This window comes from Marmota marmota, unplaced genomic scaffold (assembly GCF_001458135.2).
Source record: "Marmota marmota marmota unplaced genomic scaffold, marMar, whole genome shotgun sequence".
In the NCBI taxonomy this organism is placed as follows: domain Eukaryota; kingdom Metazoa; phylum Chordata; class Mammalia; order Rodentia; family Sciuridae; genus Marmota; species Marmota marmota.
Window position 1 is genome coordinate 8604463 of NW_025999945.1, and position 23102 is coordinate 8627564.

At 38.2% G+C, this 23102-nt stretch overlaps 1 protein-coding gene and 1 long non-coding RNA gene across 14 annotated transcripts in view; one reads left to right on the forward strand and one right to left on the reverse strand.

Moving 5' to 3' along the window:
- The window catches only part of Cpeb3 (cytoplasmic polyadenylation element binding protein 3), a 208803-nt gene that overhangs the window by 7501 nt on the left and 178200 nt on the right, over positions 1-23102 (reverse strand). For 12 of the 13 annotated variants that reach the window (XM_048801752.1, XM_048801751.1, XM_048801746.1 and 9 more), the window contains one exon: positions 15169-20893. The exons of the other annotated variant lie outside the window; for it this stretch is intronic. In XM_048801752.1, the coding sequence (XP_048657709.1) occupies positions 20666-20893 (228 nt within the window). In that variant the 3' untranslated portion in view covers positions 15169-20665. Of the gene's footprint in view, positions 1-15168; positions 20894-23102 lie in introns of those variants that run through there. 13 annotated transcript variants of the gene reach the window in all.
- LOC125616434 lies at positions 17-3459 on the forward strand. Its single transcript, XR_007347064.1, has 2 exons — positions 17-612; positions 1857-3459. It is a non-coding gene; the product is annotated as an uncharacterized LOC125616434 (long non-coding RNA).

Sequence of the window (23102 nt, forward strand, 5' to 3'; positions counted from 1 at the left end):
AAAAAAAAAAAAAAAAAAAAAAAAAAAAAAGGGAAAGACTTGATTCAGGTTCAGGCTCTTACTCTGATGTTAACAAGTTGTAGTCTTTGATAGTCGCTAAACTTGTCTGTAGTATCATTTCCTTATGTATTAAATGAGGTGCTTGGGGCTAAGAAAACCTGGGTCACTGTCCCTCCCTAATAGTCTATGGTTTTTGCATACATTGAACTCATGCAGCCAGACAAAAAAATCCAGTTCTAATTAGCATAATAGAAAGTACTTAGTACATGTACATATATGAATGTGTAGCAATAAACCCCATCATTATGGACAACTATAATGCCCCAATAAAAAAATAATGGGAAGAAAAAAACAGAAGTGCTTAAGATTAGTCCCCTGACTTGGTAAACCGTAGAATTTATCAATGTGTGCTACAGTTGCTTAATTGTTTTTCTCATTCAGAAACGTGTGGTTAATGTTTACCGATTAATAACCAGAGGAACATTGGAAGAGAAAATAATGGGTTTGCAGAAATTCAAGATGAACATAGCTAATACCGTTATTAGCCAAGAGAATTCTAGTTTGCAGAGTATGGGAACTGATCAACTTCTTGATCTCTTTACTCTTGATAAGGTAGGAAACTTACACAATTTGTTTTGTGTTTAATGTATTCACAGGCTTCCTGGTTGTGAGGATAAAGATATAGATCTATCTATATCTATATCTATATATGCAGTTAGGATACCTAAAGTAGATTCTCAATAAATAGTAGTCATTATTTTTATAGTAGATGATAGAATCAATACATCAGATAATAGTCCACAATCAAAAAGGTGCACCAGCTGGAAATACTAGTCTCAGGATACAAAACTGATAGTATTGAATTTAAAAACCTTCAGAGCCGGGCATAGTAGTGCACGCTTGTAATCCCAGTGGCTCGGGAGGCTGAGATAGGAGGATCTAAAAAAGCCAGCCTCAGCAACAGCGAGGCGCTAAGCAACTCAGTGAGACCTTGCTCTAAATACAAAATAGGGCTGGAGATGTGGCTCGGTGGTCAAGTGCCCCTGAGTACAATCCCCAGTATCAATAAACAAAAACAAAAAAACCTTCACAGGTTCAGAAAATCAGCTGCATACTCAATATAATTTGTGGTTAGAAATGATCTTTTATAAAGATGAAATTAAACTATAATAGCAGAATTATAGCATCCAAGCCTGAGAATATTCTGTATGTTAAACCACATGTGCAGTAGTGTCTCATTCTGGGTGCTACATTTTAGTGGTAACAAATTAGTCCCTGATGGTCATAATGGAGGAAAGCTCTTGAGTCATATCCTAGGAGTAAAGTTGAAAGAATGAGGGATATTTAACCTCAAGATACATGTATACCTATCTTCAAATAGTTCTTACTCTGTTTAAAAAAATTATTCACAAAGTGGAACTAGCCTCGGATATTCCAGGGAAATGAGCTATTGCCATAAAGGCCACTTTGGAGACAATTGGAAGAATTTACAAATGGACTATATATTAGAACATTTAATCTAGCACTGTTAAAACTCCTTCATCTAATTTTGTTATATTGGAGAATATCCTTGTTTCAGGAATATATGTGGATTCCTATCTAAAGATAAAGGGCAAGGAAAAAACTGGTGTTTAACTATGGATCTGACTAATACAGATAAGGGGCTGGGATCGGGGAGGATGACAAAATAAACAAAATTACTATAAAATTCTTGATAATGCTGTTTCAAAATTTCTTCCTAAGTACAAACTAAAAAATGATAAAATTACTAGACCTGTGGGAAAATTGGATGGGCTATCTTTTGAAGTCATGTCTGAATAATGTTTCATTTTATGTTTCTGCCAATTTTTCTTAAGGATGGCAAAGCAGAAAAGGCTGATACCTCAACTTCTGGAAAAGCAAGTATGAAATCAATTCTTGAAAACCTGAGTGATCTTTGGGATCAAGAGCAGTATGATTCAGAATACAGCCTTGAAAATTTTATGCATTCTCTTAAATAACTATCAAATATTGTAAATGCAATTGCTGCTAGTTCAGTTACATTTCTGCTGATATTCAGCAAAATTTCTAAGTTTATGGTGAACTTTTAACTCAACGTGTAAATAAATCTGAAGAATATCCAGCATAATGCTGGCTCTTGTTTCACTGGGGGGAACAAGTTATTCTCAAAATATTTGCACTGTATTAAATTTAAATGTTAATGTGAAACCGTTTAAATTTTACATGCTGAATAGCTGCAGAGCAGAGGAACCAAACCAGGTTTACATGTGCTACTGGGAGGTGTTCTTACAAGGCACAAGCCTCCTCTTTCTACACAGTCGCTTTGTACAGGATGATATCCATGAGTACTTTCGTGTTCATGTACATTTTCCCTTTTACATAGAACTTGTTTTTATAACTGATTAAAGAATAGGGCTTTTTTGTACAAAAGCCTCAATGAGCCATAATTATAAGAATATAAAAATAACGACTATAATATTAGTCAATCTTGGAACATGAAAATGTTAGACAATGAATTGAACCAGGCCCTTGGTGAAAACCTTTATATATTTAATGTGGATGCATAGTGTTTTTCAAGTCTTTAACATCATTTTGTCAACTTTTAAAATATAATAACTATTCTAAATACAGGTACTGGTATATTTAAGGCTACCATAACATCCTATTAAGAGGGTGTGTTTTGTTTTTTTAATTTATCTAATGGCTAGGGTATAGCCAGATTCAAAGAACATATGTACTCAATAGGTTTCAATCATATATATTATATATATATATAATATATATATTTTGTAACTATGAACATATACAGTTTTCCAAAAGTAGATTTTACACTGTTTAAAATTCCAAAACCTATGGTGAAAAGACTGTTTATTATAGTAATGCATGACAGAAGCAGCAAAGGGAGAGATACTTTCTTTATATACACAAACATACTCATATCTATATGCATAAATGTATCTATTCTGCACCCAAAAGGTGCATGGTTTTGGCACTAAAATCATGTAGTTATACTGGGCAGCAATAATTGGGCATGAAGCTGATTGTGTTATAAGAGTGAGCTCAATGGTGAGGGTGGGTATATGTATATAGATATGCATGTATGTATATAATTATTTTATAAATTCCACACATAAATTAATACATGCCTCTGTGTATACACATGTATGGGATATATTTGTGTGTGTGTATTTATATATATATATATATATATATATATACATACACAGGTAATAAACATCCCCAAGGTTTGTGGCTGGCCATACATATAGGCATCAGTTTAAAAACCATCAGACCTCAGCTGTACAATAACAAGTGTTTTGTTTAAAATTATTAAAAGTTATACTGTTCTGCAGCACTTAGACATGGACATCTGTCACATTTCAGTAGTTTTGGCAACCATACTGTAACATTAAACCTAGCATTCCAGAAGAGAATAAATATAAGATTGAAATTGTAAAATATATGCAATTGTGTGTTATTTGTAGGAAATGATCATAAAAATAATTCAGATCCACAGATTTTTTTTATTTGTGGGGGGGATACTGGGGATTGAATTCAGGGGCACTCAACCACTGAGCCACACCCCCAGCCCTATTTAATATTTTATTTAGAGACAGGGTCTCACTGAGTTGCTGAGCACCTCACCATTGCTGAGGCTGGCCTTGAAATCGTGATCCTCCTGTATTAGCCTCCTAAGCTTCTGGGATTACAGGCGTGCACCACCACACTAGGCAGTCAAGATCCACAGATTTTTTTGAAAAGCTCGACACTATCTTCATTATTTGGGGATTCATATTCAAAATTAGAAGACCAAAAAGAAACTTGTGGCTTTATGTCAAATATCCTGTGTACTTGAGTTAAAACTTTGTTAATGATTTATTAGCTATTTCCATAAACCAGCTATTTAACATAGAAAATATCAATTGCTATGATCTAAGAATATATGCAAGGAGCAATATCATTAAAGAGATAGTATAAGGGACATAAGAATTCAAACAGAGTTAGTTTCCCCTGATTTAAAAGGTCAGATAGAACTAGAAGTCAGATATTTAGGTAGTTTAAAATTTTAAAGGTTTTTTTAAAATCTGAAAATATGTATGTGTAATTAGTAAAATGTTTCTAGATGGATAGACAAGAAAATGACAATAGTCACTATCTCTTGAGTGGGAAATAGCATAACCTTTTTTTTCCTCCCCTCTTTTTGGTACTGGGTATTGAACCCAGGGGTGCTCTACCACTTATCTACATTCCCAGACCCTTTTTATTTTATTTTGAGACAGGGTCTCACTAAGTTGCTAAGGCTAGCCTCAAACTGCTAATCTTCCTGCCTCCCAAGTGGCTGGGAGTATAAGTGTGCACCACTGTGCCAGGCCTAGTATAACTTTTAACATTTTAAAAATCTTTTGAGTTGTGAAATATTGCATTACACATTTTATTTTTAAAACTAAAACTACTTTGTAAGAACTAAATATTTTTAAATGTCCCAGTCACGGTAGTACATCTTAAGAATAATGGAGGCTAGAGGTGGAGGTAGCTCAGTGACAGCACTTGGCAAGCAAGGAGGAAGCCCTGGGTTTGGTCCCTAGCAGTAGGGGGTAGGGCAGGGCTGGGATAACAACAGAGATTCCAGGAAGTTTGAATTGAGTAATGAATGATATTTGCTGTCACTTTTGTGGCTGTGATGAGATAGTTATGACTTTTAAATTGTGTGGATGTGGGAAATAAAGCAAGTTTGATGGAATGTTGGTGCTATTTTAAGTTAGGTAATGGGTTCATAGATATTCATTATACTGTTTCCACTTTTTTTTTTTTTTGTATGTTATAGAAAACTTCAAACAGTTAAAATAATTATAAATTCAGAGGTTCTTATCACTAATGTTTCCTGTAGGAAAATCTTAAAAATTTGGATTTGGGATAAAATTTGTTTCTCATGTATATTTACACATTCATACAGTACATACACTTTTTATACAAACATTTCTCAAAGAAATCTTAGTCTTTCAACAGAGCTTATCATAATGGTAACAAAGATGAAACTCTTTGATGTTGGGGCTGAACTGCTGTAGCCTTAATCCTTCTGGATGGCTTAAATAAGCTTATCCAAAAATAAATAATCCGGGGAATTTTCCAGGGAAGCTATTTGAGAATATAACCATTTAAAAGACAGAAGTAGAACTACAGAACACAGAAGTTACAGAAAAGTAACAAGCATTCCATCATACATCTGTTCCAAATATTTATTCTGAATACAGTCTTCTACCTTCTATGGACCTCCTCAGTTTCCCAGAATATATGCAGGTTAGTGGAATCTTAAGTGAATCATGTTATCAAATAACACAGAACTTGGGCTGGGAGGTAGTTCAGTTGGCAGAGTGCTGTCCTCACATGCACAAAGTTCTGGGTTCAATCTTCAGCACCACGTATTAAATAAATGTGTTTAAAATGATTTAAAAAAAATAACACAGAACTCAATGTAAATCAGAATAAAAACTTTAGTTATGTCTATTAATAGAAAATGTTTGCTGTTCACACAAAGCAGTGTCAACAATCATCTCTAACAAGATAAAAATTACCTCCTGTTTCCAGAAAGGGTTTCTGTAAATCTCGGGTAATTTACATTCAAACCAAATTCTGTTGAATACAAGGGAAATAGGATCTCAGTCCCCACAGAGATGAGATTTAATCTCTATAAAAGCCACAAAGAGATCTTGTATTCAAATGGTACTAGAACAACTATCCTGAAACAGAGTCATCTGTGAAAAATTAGAATCCCAGGCCTACAAAACAGTTAGGTTTAATGTCTGGATTTATAATAAATGTATACTATAGGAACCACAGCTCAAAAAAAATAAAGGCAATTCTCGCATCAGAAAAAAAAAATTATTTAATACTGGGGATTGAACCCAGGGCACCTCTGTCACTGAGTTACATCCTAGTCCCTTTCATTTTTCTTTCTTTTTGGGAGGAGGGGAACTCGGGTACTCAACCACTGAGCCACACCCCCAGCCCTATTTTGTATTTTATTTAGAGTCAGGGTCTTACTGAGTTGCTTAGCACCTCACCATTGCTGAGGCAGACTTTGAACTTGTGATCCTCCAGAGCCACTGGGATTACAGGCATGTGCCACCGTGCCTGGCTCTTATTTTATAATTTTGAGACAGGATCTTGCTAAGTAGCTGAGGCCAGCTTTGATACTGCCTCAGTCTCCCAAGTCACTGATTACAAATGTGTACTTCCCCACCAGGCAAGTAGCAAAGATAAAACTTCCCTGTAGGGACAATTTCAGATAGGGTCCTATAGAATTTCCACAGCAGGAAAAGATACTCAGGTAAATTTAAACTTGTATACACATCATCTACTGGAGGAAGAGTTAGGAGATGCAAATAGAATAATTTGAAAGACCATTAAATGATTAAACATTACAAAAGATTGGTAGATTTGAAAAGGAACCTGCATATAAGAAATAGGTATGTAAATTAACACAGATAAAGAGAGTTTGTGAACTGGAATACTGATTTTAAAAAGTTACTTACAATGTGATGCAGTGATGAACTGGTAGAAAATATGGAAGAGCAGGCAGGCAGAAATCATGGAAGATAGAAAAAGAAAATCCAATACACAATAATCCAATATTGGGAAATGAAGATATGGAAGAAGACATTTCGAGAAAGGATCTCATTAAGTTTGAGGCTGACCTTGAACTTGTGATCCTCCTACCTCAGCCTCCCTATTTCCCAGAAGGGTATGTGCCTCTGTGCTTAGCAAGCTCAAGTTTTAACCTGATGACACTAACACCTGATGAAGCTGCAGGGTAACTGGAACTTTCATATTGCTGTTTGGAATACAGAACAATGTGTCCATCAGCTGACAAATGTTCAAACAGAACACGGAATGACCATAGAAAGGAATGAAGGATAAAAAAGAACTGAAGTACTGACATGCTGTAATGTGGATGAATCTTAAAAACGTTTTGCTAAGTGAGAGAAGTCATAGAAGATAACAAATACTATATTATTTCATTCATAAAAAAATGTTCACAATAAAACTGGGTTCAGGGACACACACCTGTAATTCCAATGAGTTGGGAGACCAAGACAGGAGGCCCCTATCTTAGCTTTTCTGCTGCTGTGACTAAAGGATCTGTCTAGAACAACTGTAGAAGAGGTAAAGTTTATTCGAGGGCTCACAGTTTCAGAGGTCTTAGTCCATAGAAGGCCAGCTCCATTCCTTGGGGCTCAAGGTGAAGGCAGAGCATTATGGCGGGAGAGTGTGGCAGAGTATGGTGATAAAGAAGTGGAGAGGGACTCCACTCTCCAGATACAAATATATACACCAAAGCCACACCCCAATTCCCACCTCCTCCAGCCACACCCTACCACTTTAGTTAATCCCATCCAAAATTAACTCACTGATTAGGCTAAGGCTATAACCCAATCATTTCTCCTCCAAACTTTGCATTATCTCACATATGAACTTTGTGGGGGTTACCACATCTAAACTGTAACAGATCCCAAGTTCAAGGCCAGCCTCAGCAACATAGGGAGACCCCCAGGATATTACTTGGTGGCAGAGTACCCCTGGGTTCAATCCCTAGTACTGCAAAAAAGAATATTAACAATTCTATGCCCCCAAATTTAATAACTCAGATGAAACAGATCAAATCCTTGATGCCTTATCACCACACACTGAAACACAAGAAGAAATAGATCATCTGAATAGGTGCATGTCTACTTGAAGAAACCATCGAAAATAACTCCAAACAGCACCAGACCCAGAGGATTTCACTGATGAATTCCACCAAGTGTGTGTGTGTTTTACAAGAGATCGAACCCAGGGGGTACCCTACAAGAAAGGAGAACTACAGACAAAATATATAGCTAATAAATGTAGGTACAAAAAGTCCTCAATAGCAAATTAAATTCAAAAATGTATAACAAGAATTATACACCATGACCGGGTATGCAAGCCTGGTTTAAATTAGAAAATTAATAAATGTAGTAGTGTACACCTATAATCTCAACAGCTTGAGAGGATCACAAGTTCAAGGTCAGCCTGAGCAACTTAGTGAGACTGTCTCAAAATAAAAAATAAAAGACTAGGGATGTGGCTCACGGGTTGAGTGTTCCTGGAGCAAAGGTAATTCAGTACAGAAAAGACAGTCTTGTCAACAAATGGTGCAGAGCTAGACATCTGCATGCAAAAAAAAGAAAAAAAAAATTTAGTCACATACCTTGTACCTTTCACAAAACCTAACTCAAAATTGGTCACATGGGGCCAGGGATGTGGCTCAGCAGTAGAGCACTCACCTAGCATGTTCGAGATCCTGGGTTCAATCCTCAGCACCACATAAAAATAAATAAAATAAAGGTATTGTGTCCAGCTACAACTAAAAAAAAATGTATATTAAAAAAATTTGTCACATGGGGCTGGGAATGTGGCTCAAGTGGTAGTGTACTGGCCTGGCATGCACGAGGCACTGGGTTCGATCCTCAGCACCACATAAAAATAAATAAAGATATTGTGTCCACCTAAAACAAAAAAATAAATATTAAAAAAAATTGGTCACAGACCTAAGTGTAAAACACAAAACTGTAACAATTCCAGAAAATAAACTAGAAGAAAATATAGATGACCTAGAGTTTAGTGAAGGCTTTTTAGATAAAACACCAAAGGCATCATCTTCAAGAAACTTGACAAGGGCTGGGGATGTGGCTCAAGCGGTAGCACGCTCGCCTGGCATGCGTGTGGCCCGGGTTCGATCCTCAGCACCACATACAAAAACAAAGATGTTGTGTCCGCCAAAAACTAAAAAATAAACATTAAAAAAAAAATTTCTCTCTCTAAAAAAAAAAAGAAACTTGACAATAGGTGGGGCGCACCTGTACTCCCAGCTACTTAGGAGGCTGAGGCATGAAGAGTACAAATGGAAGGACAGCCTCAGCAATTTAGTTAGTGAGACCCTGTCTCAAAATAAAAAGAGCTGGGGATGTAGCTGAGTGGTAGAGCACTCTTGGGTTCAATCCCCAGAACCCCTCCCTCAAATTTAACAATAAGAAAACTAAACCTGATGTTAAAAATGGGCAAAAGATTTGAACAGACATCTCATCGAAGAAGATACACAGATGGCAAATAAGCATACGAAACGATGTCCTACATCATATGTTAAAAGAATTGCAAGTTGAAACAAGAAGATAACCACTAAACATCTCTTGAAATGGTGAAAATCCAAAACACTGACAATCTCAAATGCTGAAAAAGGATATAGAGCAAGAGGAACTCATTGCCATTAGGAATGAAATTATAATATGCAGCCACTTTGGAAGAGAGTTGGGCAGTTTCTTACAAAGCTGGGCTGGGGATGTGGCTCAGTGAAAGTCCTGGATTCCGTGCCCAGCACATATATAAGCAATATATAATTCTACTACACAATTCAACAGTCGTGCTCATAGATCTTCATCCAAATGAAAACAATTTCCACACAGAAACCTGCACATGTATATTTACAGCAGCTTTATTCATGAATGCTCAAAACGGGAAGCAACCAGGATATACTTCAGACAAATTGAAAAAAAAATCCATACCAATAATGGAATATTATTCAGTGATAAAAAGAGATGAGCTATGGAGCAAGGAAAAGACATGAGAACCCCTAAATGCAGATTGCTGGGTAAAAGGCCGAAAAATCTACCTACTATCTGATTCCAAATAGATGACATTTGGGAAAACAGGACTACAGACAGTAAAGAATCAGTGGTTGCCAGTGGTTCAGGGAACAGGGAGGGTATCACAAGCTGGAGCACATGCAGTTTTAGGGCTGTTAAATTTGTCTGGTACTAAAATGGTGGTTACCCAACATCATGTATTTGTCAAAACATAAAAAGGAGCCATGCACTGTGGTGCACATGTTTATAATCCCAGCGACTCAGGAGGCTGAGGCTGAGGCTGAGGCTGAGGCTGGAGAATCACAAGTTTGAAGTCAGCACAGCCACTTAGTGTAACCCTGTCTCAGAATAAAATAAAAGTGGCTGGGGTTGTAGCTTGATGGTAAAGCACCCCTAGTTTGATCCCCAGTACCACATATACACACATAAACCATGGGCTTTAGAATGGGTCAATGACAGAATTGCTCAATTACAACAAATGTAAGGGAAAGTGAGGGAGGGGTGTTGATAGGCTATATGGGAACTCTACTCTCTGATCAATTCTGCACTGAGTAATTTGAAATTGCTCTATAAAGTGGTTTAAAAATAGCCATGTTAAAAAGTCCAATTAGAAAAAAAAAAGATATTTCACTGAAGAGGATATACAAATGGCAAATGTGCACATGAAGAAAGGTTCAACATTAGCCATTAGGGAGATCAAATTATAAGCACAATAGGACAATACTGGCTAAAATGAAAAGTAGTGGCAATACTAAAGGCTCAAGAAGATTTTGAGAAGTTGGATCACTCATACATTTTGGTGGATATGTAAGTGGTATACCTGCTCTATAAAAGTGGTTTGTAGTTTAAAAACAAAACATGGAGGCTGGGGATGTAGCTCAGAGGTAGAGCACTTGCCTAGCATTCATGAGACCCTGGGTTCAATCCTCAGTACCCAAAATAACAACAACAAAACTAAACAAGAAATCACCATATGACCCTTCAGTTGCATTTATCCCACAAAAAATGAAGACAACCTGTACATGAATTATTTACAGTAGCTTCATTTGTTAAAGCACAAAACTAGAAACTCTCCAAATATATAACTTTCAAGTTACGTAGACTGGTGTGTCCAGACCATAGACTACCACTTGGTAATTAAAATGGAATGAACTATTGATAAAACAGCCCAGATGAATCTGCAGAGACTGAAGGAGCAGTCCCCAGAAGTTATATAATTTATACATTCCCATTTATATAATATTCTTGAAATAATGTTATAGAAGTGGAGAACAAATTAGTGGGTGCCAGGGGCTGAGGGTGGCAGGAGCAGAGGGAAGTGGGTGTGACTATAACCGGGCAACGTGAGTGATTTTCCTGGAGATGGAAATATTCTGGGCCTTGAGTGTATCAATGTTAGCATTTTAGTTGTGATACTATTATATAGTTTTGCAAGATTCTAGGAGGAAACTGTGTAAAGAATATGTAGGATCTAAATTCTGATAATGTGAATTTATAGTTATTCCAGAATTAAAACAAATAGAATAATGTTAAAAAAAAAACAACCAGACTATATTGTGAATGTGAGGCCAGTAGGTATTAGATGTTAAACAAAACTTGTCAGGCAAATCAACACAGGCTCTCCTTCTGTGAGTGATGGGGATCCTGGCTCTGCAATCAACTTCAGAGATTAATGGATGGATTTGTTTTTGTACTTCATTCCTTTCCCCAAAAATGACTATATATTTTTTTCCCAAAAATTCCTCCTGAATGTTCAGGCTTAAGGAAGAGTAAAAGGGAGATGGGAGGAGGGGAAGATGAGGAGCAGGAATGTTGAGGTTTGGCTGTTCGGGAAGCCCACCAGTTTGGATGGGTAACTGGTAGCAATGACAGCCAGAAAGGAACTTTGGTTACTTATGAGTGTGAAAAGTGAATTTGACAGAGACTGCCTGGGGAAAAAAATTCCATTTAACCCAAGTACCAGCTCCTGCTCTTTGTTTTGAATACTCTATTGAAACTTATAGAAAATTAGATCAGTGTGCATCAATATATTTTCCCAAAATAAACACAACTGTATATCCAAAACCCAAATCACGAGTCAGCAGTATCAGCCACCTTGTGTTTACCCCCCCCATCCATTTGTATACATGGCATCATATGAACTCTCTTGTGGCTCTTGGTGGGTGCAGTGCTGGGGATCAACCAAGGGCCTTACCTATGCTAAGCACATGCTGTGCTCCTGAGCTACATCCCAGCCCTCTCTGGCTTGGTTTGATCAACATTAATTGTGAGGTCTTTCTATAATATTGCATATACTCATTGATCTTCATTCTTGCTGTTTATAGCATTCCGTTTGCAGATATAATTTATCCACTCTAATATTGCAGGGCATTTGGATAGCTTCCAGTTTGAGGCTATTTGAAAGGTAGTTCTGTGATTATTCTTGTATATGTCTCTTGAACATATTTTGTATTTCTGTAGGTCATATACCCATAAAACAAGCTGGATCTCAGTATGTACACATGGCCAACTCTTGTAGAAGTTTTCCAAAATGGCTGTGCACTTTACATTCTTATTGGTACTTATCTAAATCTTCCCTTATACATGGTATTTTTAGTCTTTTAAGTTTTCGTCATTATATAGTGGATGTGTGTTGGAATTGTGTTTTGGTTTTAATGATGGGTAACAACAGTGAGAGGGTCCTGTCGTTTGGAAAGAGAACAGGCACATAAGACAGCTCCTTGCTCCTCCTAGTGACTGAGACTTGCCAAAGGACTTTTTATTCCATTTACAGAAAGGCATTTGGTTTAGGCATGTAATGAAGGTGACAAGTCAAAATGTTCCCTTAAACAGTTTAACCCAAGCCACTCTAACCAAAGGTTTGACCAGTAAAACAGCAAAAAGGAACATGACTTGGACTGGCCAGACAGTGCCCAAATTCAGAGTTGCCTTCCCCTGATACCACTGTGTAACTGGAGAGAATAAGGACAGCTTTCAGTTATCTGTTCCATGAACAGGGATACTCCAGCCAGTTATCTGTGAGTATCCACTCAGACCCTCAGACTTGATAGGATTGTTTTAGACTGAAGACATTTGAAATTCTACAGATGCAAAAAGCAGCTTTTTCAGAGTTTTGTTTCTTCAGAGGCAAAAACTTCCAGGAGTGAGCCTGCCACACACATCCCCTCTCCGGGGAGTTTCACTGGCCAGAAAAGAAAATGGAGATCTCAGTCACCTGAATACACAAAATTACAAACTTTGCTGCCTCCTGTTTATCCTCCTAAGAACCATTTTTTTTCCTGAAGAAACTTTTGTTTGTTTATGGTACCAGGGCTTGAACTCAGGGACACTCAACCACTGAGCCACATCCCCAGCCCCTGATTTTTTATGTATTTTTATTTATTTATTTATTTTAGAGACAAGATTTTACTTAGCACCTTGCTTTTTTGCTGAGGCTGGTTTTGAATTCATGATTCTCCTGCCTCAGCCTCTGGAGCCACTGGGATTACAGGTGTGAGCCACCTCCCCAGCCTTCTCCCTCTTCTTCCTGATTTGGTTAGATACATAAACCCCTATCTCTAATTATCAAGAAATCCACTTTTTTTTTTTGCACAATTCTGTAGTCATAATGGAAAAGTTAACATCATATCTTCTATTAATCTTTTAGTTAATTCACAAACCTCCAAACACATAACCTTAGTTGGTGGAGGAAAAGATTGTTCCCCCCAGCAATTGTTTGAACTTCAATAGGACACATCAATTTGAGCCATTACTCCATCAATAACCTGTTTAGTTGAATTGTGCTAGTTAAGACACGGAGTGCTTATGTTAATATTATTTCACTGGAAAGCTATCTAAATACAGACAGTACCCAAATTCAGAATTGGGCACTAAGTCCCCGTTTTAAAGCTGAGTGTTCATGGGTGTTTACTGGTGATTCCTTTTCTGTGAAGCAGGTGCCTCAGACACAACCTCCAGTCTTCTCAACAAGTCAGGGCCTGTGCTACGCATCTCCACATCTCCTGCTCCGTTACCGTTACCGGGTGTTTAGCATTTAGCAAGGAATGATTCAAACCTCACACACAAGGAACATGAAGACTATACAGGCTAATTTTCACCCCTAGAAATAAGCTGCCCCTCCCAAAGTCACCTTCAGTGACCCACTCTTCCTGCCAGGAATGGGTCCTTCAGACCCACTCTGAAAATAGGATTCTATTTGTAGCTTTGATGTATTTTTTTTTAAAAAAATCAGACTCAACAGGGGATGGAACATAACATGTCACTCCCTTTTGCGGGGAGGGTGGGCAGAAGGGATACAGAATTACAGTGGCTGTAAGAACCCTGGGTTCCCCCATGAACCCTCGGGGCGCTGCTCTCTGCAGGTGGAAGCCTGTGCTGAATTAAGCAACCTCCGAAAAGGCGCGGAGGAGCGACTCTAGCTGGCGTGGGGTCTCCAAGTTGCCCTTCAGGCCAGGTGACCCAGAGGGGTGAGCTTACCTGCAGGGCTGCGGCGAGGAGCCAGCGGCCGCCACGACACGCCCGGGCCGCCTGGGAGGTGGGGAGGGAGCAGAGCGTGGGACGCGCACTGGGTACCCGCTGCAGGAAGGGGTGCAGTGCGTAGGATTGGGCCGGGAAGGGTGAGAAGGAGCCCGAGACCCACCCGGGCCACCCCACGCGGACGCCCCCTCCGGCTATAACCCGGGCGGCGCGACTGGGGGCGGGGACGGGGCGGGGCGTCTGCGGCGCGGCAGGTGCCCGGCTCCGGGAACGGCCCGCAGAGGCCCGCGGGACAGGGAGGGTGCGGGGCGAGCCCAGGCGCCCAAGGAGTGGTTGTCACAGTCTGGGAATTTACAAATACCTGTGCCCAGACCCCTCCCTAACCCAACCGTGGGATGGGACGTGGCAGCAGCTGGTTCAGAAGGGTTCGTTTCCGCAGCCACCTGTTATCCATTTTCTTAAAGGCTCAGTACCTAGGAGAGAGCGCCCCAGCACGTTCGAAAGCGAGCAGGGATTTTTTTAAAAGATTAATTTTCTGGAAATAAATAAAAATCGGAGAGCCTGGTGCAATTGCAAAAAAAAAAAAAAAAGTGTCAATACTTACCTTTTCATTAAAATTTCTGATTTCAAAAATTGATTTCATGTGGCAAAGTGCTGGAAATTTAAAACCGGGATAGGACTGTAGCTCACGGGTAGTTGCGAATTTAACAAGCCGTGGGCTCAATCCCCAGCACGAGAGAGGAGAAAGAAAGGGAGAGAAACAAAACAAAAACCCCAATTGCACCTCTAAAAACCTGGAATACATGTTCACAAGAGTCTGTTTCAAATATTAAAATTAAAAAAAAAAAAAGAGTCTGTTTCAAATATACTTGTGTATTTTAAAAAATGAGTGTTATTTGCATAACATTTGCTGTACTGAATGTGCTGTAAAGGGATTTTTTTTTTAAGGCTAATCAAGAGAATTGGAATGTTCCCAGATACAAACCAAATACAACAATCTTATTCCTTGGCAAAGGATGACAAGTGTCAGTACTTCATACAACTAGATTTAATAAGTTGTTATTACAGAAAAAAAAGAAGTCCAAACTACAAAGTTTAAGCAGTTGTAAGCAATAGCTGCATTGAGCTCCATGTTTAGTCACAGTACTGTAGTTCCATACAAGCAATATTAGTCCAAGCCCCAAAGGCAGAAGCTGAGTAAGGGTTACTAGCAAAAAACAATCTAAGAGAACAGGTAATAAAAGATACAATACATTTAAAATTAGTTAGTTGAAAAACAAATACAGAGATCTTAGCTGTGAACACTCTAAAAGTTATGTCCATTATTTTGACAGCAAAAATACAAATACCTAATACTTTATACCCCAACAGAACTATATCCAGGAAAGAAAAAGAGAAGTTATCCTGTTTTTAGCACCCAAGTTTTCTACTTGTTGCAATTAACTTCATCATACAAATTTAAACATCCCTGAATCACAGATCCATTCTTGACCCATTTTGGGGTATAGAGTAAAGTCAACAGCATTAATTATAAAATACTCTGTGGTAAGATGGAACACTATTGCAGCTGAGATAGAGAAGTTTGGTTATAATAAAAGAAAAAAGAAAAAAAGAAATATTAGCTGTCATACCATACAAATTAGTGAAAAAGCAACAATCCATACAAATACTCCAGTTGTAACAAAAGATACTTTTTTCACTAATCTGTGACTAATCTTTCATTCAAACCTTGCAAGTAGAGATGTCACAATACTCAAATATTTAGGTAGGAGCTTTACCCAGTTAAATACCATTTTGTTGCTAATATAATAGATAAAATGAAAACTAGCAGATATTTGCTAATTGCATAAATGCAGTACATTCTGCATTAGCCCATGCCTCACTAACAAGCTATAAAACACAAGATATAGGCAGAAATCTAAGCATAATCTTTATACCACTAAACAAGAAGTTTTCCAATTTCTTTTCTTCTGTTCCTAATCATTTATTTGTAGTTAATGTAAAATTCCAACCAGTAGTACCCAATTTGAGTTAAAATTTTACATCACAACTTGATCTAATCTATATATTATTTACAAAACTGAATACACAGAGCGTACCCAAGAGCCGACTCTGGACACACGTTTCTCCGAGTTATTGATTAACCTCCACTCCGTGGCCACGGAGCTGGAAGAGGCCACCAACGACTAGTAGAAACACACCACCCATCTAGAGCAAGTCATTGGATGTTCCGTTTACGCAACACCAGTTTTGCAGTTGTATTTTTTTGTTTTGCTTTTAGTTTTGCTTTAACTTTAGGTGCCATTGCAACGACGTGCTGTCTTAACAGCACAGCTTCCCGGTGAGGTGGGTGTTGGAAAAGCAGCAGCAGGAGGGCAGACAGATCATGCACGGGGTGACCCGGTGTGTGGCCGCAATAAAGGGCAAAGGGGCACCATAACAGGAGCAGGCAGGGGTGTGAAGGAAGATGCGGACTGACACGCACAACGTCCACGTACAGTGGTGACGACTGAGTGTGCTTCCAGCCACCCTGTGTGGAGGGAAGAGACAGCACGGGCCAGGCCTGTGCTACACAGAAGGTGGCATTCCCTTAACAACCCCCCCTGACTCATAGACGTCATCACTGTAGATGTATGTAAAGGATTCCGGACAGAAAGGAACCGTCTCACACACGGACAGCAACTGGTGGCAGAATCTCACTCACACACACATACACACACTCAGGACACAGTGAAGAGTTAGAGGGAGAAAGCAATGAAACATTCTGTTGACCTAGCTAGGTTTTACACCCAGTGGGATTTCAGTAAGGGGTGACTTCATTTCAGGGCCACAGATTTGGCTGCACCTGGTGTTGTATAAATCCACTGTGACATCCCTAGAGACCTGTACTGTGACATCCCTAGTCTTACACTAAATCACTTTAATAAAGGAAAAGGCTTGTCAAAATTTCACATGTTCTGCTCATTCTGTCATTTTATTACCCAATTATCCATTACATTTTCCAATCACTTTACATAACCAACCATTTTCATCGTTGTCACACTATTGTAAACCACATCAGCAAGTTAATACATAAAGCTTTGCATTTCAAAAAACTAGACACTTTAGTAACAATATTACAAAGGTTTTAGCTTCAAAAATAACTGAAAATGAAAAAAATAAACTTTTAAAGAATTAGCATCATAAAATTAATTTATTCCAAGTAAAAATACAAAATAATATTATGACATTGACCAGATATGAAAGTCCCTCCCAGAAACAACTCTATTAATGATTGAGAAAGCACTCCTTAAAGAAAATACGAAATAAAATGAAAAATATGTAAATATGTTTAATTTTTTTCTTAGCAAAAAATCTTTCTAAAAATAACAATGAAAATTTGTCTCAGTACAAAGGCTACATTACTATTGAAAAAATACCAGCATGAAGAAAAGGTACATATTTGACAGTAGAAAAATGATTTCAGTGAATCACAATGTCTAAAGTTTGCAATGAAAATAAATCTGCAATAAAGATTTATGCCTTTTTTCTTTTCTTTTTTTTTCTATTTTTTATACAAACAGTACAAACAGTATTGCACATAACAACAAATAGTCGAGGTTAGGTTATAGCCTTCAAAAAATCGACTAGTTCAAGTGTCACATCAAGGAAAGGCCACAACAGGACCTGTGTTACCCAGGGGCTTCCCAGTCAAGTTGCAGGTCAGAACACCTCTGTGTTTTAAAAAATAATTTTTTTGAAGGACCCTCTCTTTTAATATAACATTAAGAACTTGGGGGCACATTTATTTACAAAACAAAAGGGAACATGTTATAATTTAATAAACTAAAAAAGTTCTCTTTAAAAAAATACAAACAGAAGAACTCTTTCACAATCCTGGTCAGTCGTGCACAATCAACGCTTGATTATAAATATACAAATTAAGGGAAAGTAGTTTCCACCATCTATTCACAACTTTCAGCACCAAATGGAGTTTATTTTTGTAACCTAGTCTTTATAACAACGTGTTTTTTTCCTTCACTTTAGCTTTATGCTGTACAATCCTCCAGCTTTGTGTTTTTTTAATCTCAGTGTTATTTTCGTACATGAAAGAGGGGTGCTTCTTCAAAAAGTTTTGCTTCTTTCACATAATTAGGTAGATTTCTGTAGGTTAGATATGATCTTTAATATTATAGTTATAAAGCTCTAACTTCTTCATTTTCAAAAAACACAAATAAGCATGAAAAAAATAAAGTTACCCATCTGTTAAATCATTTTCTTGCAGAATTAAATTAATATATATTTTTCTGAATAAACTTACTTAGAAAATATCATTTTCTTTCCTATATTTCAAAATTGAGGTATTGCAAAAGATCATGTCAGTCAGAAAGCATGCCTTTTTCCTTAAAAACAAACAAACAAAAAAATCTTCAGCCAACTTTTGAAAACTGTCTAGAATACAAAAAGTAGTAGTGCATAACAAAATTTCTTGTACAGATGAAAAACCAAACCAAACCACAAACATAGAAAGAAACAAACGAACAAACAAAACCACACCTGGGCTGGAAAAAAGCAATTATTACCAAAAAGCCCAGGTCACCTCAATTGGGGAGGATTCTAATAAGCATTTTTAATCCAGTAAAAAACTATTTTGTTTTTCCTTTTTGAAAACAAACTATAGCTTGAGAGCCAGTAATTGCAACTAAACACTGGAGAAAAAAAACAAAAACAAGCAATACTAATTCAAGACAATACAAGGACATCACAGCACATAAAACAGCGACTTAAGTCTATTCTGCAGTGTCACATCCAGTCAGATTGTCCCCAGAATTCCAAAACAGGAAGAAGATTTAAAAAAAAGATTTACATAGTCTCGCGATCATTGTTTGTGTTTATATATTATTACTATCTGCAGCCCAAGAGTGAATGCTAAAAAAATGTCCACGGTAGTACTAGCAGGTCTTAATTCTATTCAAGCTTTACAGGATAAATCCAGGGAATTAAGTAGTTAATTTCTCACCCAGACAACCAACTCTGCCCAGGCCATCTTATTTTATACAGACATTTCTTTAGCATCACCATCACACAACTCTCTTAAAGATGTGCCTAGTTTGTCAATCTGACAACTTATCTCTAGATACTGTATATATTCTTAGTGTTTGTAAGCTAAGATGAGCTCTTTGGTTTTCTGGACAAGGTCTGAAGCTATGTAAAATGTGCAAGCACTAGGAGATTGTAACTAAGAGCTCATGTGTTACTTAATAATATACCAGTTATGAACTGTCAAGTTCGTTAATGTCTGACACAGAGGCTTTAAACAGTTAAGTTTGATCACAGTTAGACATAATCACTTTACTATATAAAATAAATTGCACAATATATAACAGAGCACCGCAAAGTACTTCATCTACCATCCACAAATTTGCTTTAAGAATATCCTACACCTAGGTTTTATATTGGTTGTAATATAGGTCATTCTGTTATGGGCTCCTCCTATTCAGAAGCATTCCATTTATTGAGGCATGCCTTCCTCCGATCGATTACCAATTCTTTGAATGAAAAAAATCTTGTTTTAAAAAATGAGTATTTTATAGCTTATATAGATTCTTAATTTGTGCATTGTGGGAAGGTTTTTATACTAGACATTGGATATAAAATTTATTGCATGCAGCAACCTGATTAAGTAAACATGCAGTCAGAAGTAGTGACCTTCCATTGACGCTTTCTGAAGTCTATTCTGATCTTCTTTCGGCAGCTGACTCTCTATCCCTAAATCATAAGAGTGTGTTGTTGGGTTTTTGTTTTTGTTTTAATTGATACCTTAGCCTGAATAGAGTATTATGGTATTAATAATACCATTTTAATAGCAGCAAAAGCTATTGCAGCATAAATTTACATAACACTAAAAGATCTAACCAAAATCCTCAGCAAAACAAAAATCAAACATGAAGGGAAAATAAAGATCCAGCTTATGAGGTATCCTTACAAGTCAAAATACAGAGCAACTAAAGGCTTATTTTCATTAGGGTTATCCTTATTCTAAATGACCCCAACTAATGATTGCTGAATTGTGAAGGTTTTGCTACATCTGCCACCTACTCACGAGTATTACCTTTGGTAAGTCTTGTCCTAGGGGCAACTCTCTAAGTTTCTGAAAATAAGTGCATGCTCCAGTTTCAAAACAATCAAAACAACAACAAACAAAAGAATCACAGACGTCAACCTGATGGCCGCTGATGAGAATGGCAGTCTACGTACAGTCACAAGTGACAAATCAGGTGTAAGAAATTAAGGTACCAAGCAGACAAAGGTGTGAATCAAAGTGCAAATCAGTACCGTTATACACTCTGCAGTTTTGCATTATACTGGACACTGAGTTCAGTAATATGACTGTAAATAATAATAATAGTAATAAAAAGACCCATTTCTTCTTTAAAAATCGAGAACGAATGCACAGATTTCCAGAACGCTGTAAGCCCTGAGGCAGTGCCCTCTCTTTTCCCTCCTTGTTATCTACTCCAGTACTTGTGGCTGGGTCGGCCCTGGGCTCAGCTCCAGCGGAAGGGGACGTGACGAGGGCGGTCGCCTCCTTCCTTCACCAGCGGTTTGTGGAACTCCCGCCCGGCACGGGAATGTATGCTCGCCCAGCAGTATTCGCAGTAATACTGCAGACAGGTGACGTTGGCACAGAAGAACGGGGCAAACTTCCCACCACAGCGTGTGCCCTGGCACTCATCACACATCTGATCATCCAGCACATATGGCTTCACTTCCACCTGGACCCAGAGAGGAGAGAGGGGAAAATGGGTTAGCAATGTTTTTCACATTTCTCCCTGTTGAGAGTTTAGAAGCAGCTTAATGATTTGCCACCACTTGGAACTCCACTAATAAGGACAGTAGCCAAGACGGTGGGCTTTGGAATCAGCTCCTTGGTGCACTAGCTGTGTGGGATTAGGCAAATTCTTGACCTCTCTGTGCTTCTGTTGGCTTTATCTGGATAACTGTAAAACAGGTGTAACATTTATACACATGTGATGTTGCAGTGTCTGCATCAGCGGTTGAAGACTGGCAGGCAGGGCATTATCTATTCAGGGTTCCAGCTGAATAGACAGCTTGAAGCTTACTGTGTTGTTACTGGATGAGGATTTCTTTTTTGCACCAGGGATTGAACCCAGAGGCACCAAACCACTGAGCCATCTCCCCAGCCCTATTTATTTATTTATTTATTTATTTTGAGATAGGGTCTTACTAAGTTGCTGAGGCTGGCTTTGAACTTGCAATCCTCCTGCCTCAGCCTCCTGAGCCACTGGGATAATAGGCCTGCACCCCTTACCCCCAGCTGGCCAAGAGTTTTGAGGGATCTAGTCAACAAAGTGTGTCATAATACCCATCATGACTGTCTCTAGGCCAGAGACACAGTGATGCCTTATTGATCAGCTTCCTGAGTGAGTAATGGATTCCTCATAAATTACTTTTCCCAGAGGCCATTTTCCCCTTCTGGTGCTTAAACATCTTGAATTTTGAATTTTTTGGTGAAAAGCTTACTAAAATATATTATCCATCCTGCCCCAGTCTATGCAGGAGACATTATGGATGTTCTTTGAAGTGTACCAGGTAATATAGTGCCATGGGTGATTTTCACTTTTGCTTTCATTCCCTTAGAATCTTGCTATCTGCTGTCATGTCCAATAACACCCTTCAAACCCCCTGTATAAGTTTGTGATTTCCAATCATTTTCATTAAGCTTACTAAAAGGGGCACACTAAATGCCAGTCAAATGACTCTTAAAAGCCCCAGAATAAAGGATGTGGGTTTTGGAGTGCTGCTGCACTCTCTGAGGCCTTTCCTGGACACTTTCTGAGGGCTAAGTGATGCTAGGTGTTGATCAGCCAAAGATGAGACACACACCATGACTCAAAATGATCCCAACCCAGATGTGCAAGGCTGCTACAGCAACCTGTCAGAAGGCAACGGCCAAGCTGACTCTGCAAATTTACATAAATTTAAGAGAACAACTACATGAAGAATACTCTTTAGGCTGTCCCACACTAAAAGAGGGTAATTATTTTGGCTCATGTGGATTTACTCACATGACTGGTATTTATGGATTGCTTATTCCTTGCCAGGCCCTATATTAAAACTGAAATGAAACACAGAAGATGACACAAGTTCTTCCCTGAAATAATTTATGGCCTAGGACAGTTTCTTCAAGTTTCAGAAGGACCCGACTCCCTTGGAGATCTTACGTGACACTGTTGAAGGGAGGCCATAATTCTTAGTAGAGATGTCCTAAACGTCCATACATAGTTTTTGCCATATTCCAATGCTACTTGGACCATTACCAGATATATTAAATGACTATCCAAATTAATTCCACTTTTTCTAATAAATAAATACAACAAAATAAAAACTGGTTTCTCTTTTCATCACCTAAATCACCTGGAATATCAAGCCATGACACTTTGGAAACATCAGTCTGGTGGGAATCTCATTACTGAACTATATAAAACTCCAAAGGCTCCAGGCCCATGCAAAGCCAATTGCATGGCCAAACTGACCCTTTCCTTCAGAGGGACTTGCAGGCACAGGAATGATAACTACCTTCAGAGATACCTGGATTACTATCCCACATGCCTGAAGGAGGTGGTCATGCCCAAGGATACTGAAGAGCATGTATAATTTACTGATGAGCTGATGACCACTAAGGATAAGTGGGACTGATGAGAGCTTGGACAAGTGGCTACAGAAGATAGACAAGGAGAATACTATGTTTAAAATGATACAGACAAAAAGAAATTCATACCTAAATAAAACTGATTTCACACTTAAGTTTTTTATTTCTAACAAGCTGGAGAAATGTTTGTCTGCGGTCATTTTGTTATCAGTCAACAAAGTGACCTCCCAGAGTTTATAAAACAATGACTGAACAACTCTCAGTGGCAGAGAGAGTACATCAATAGACCATACACTATTCAAGGTGCTGAA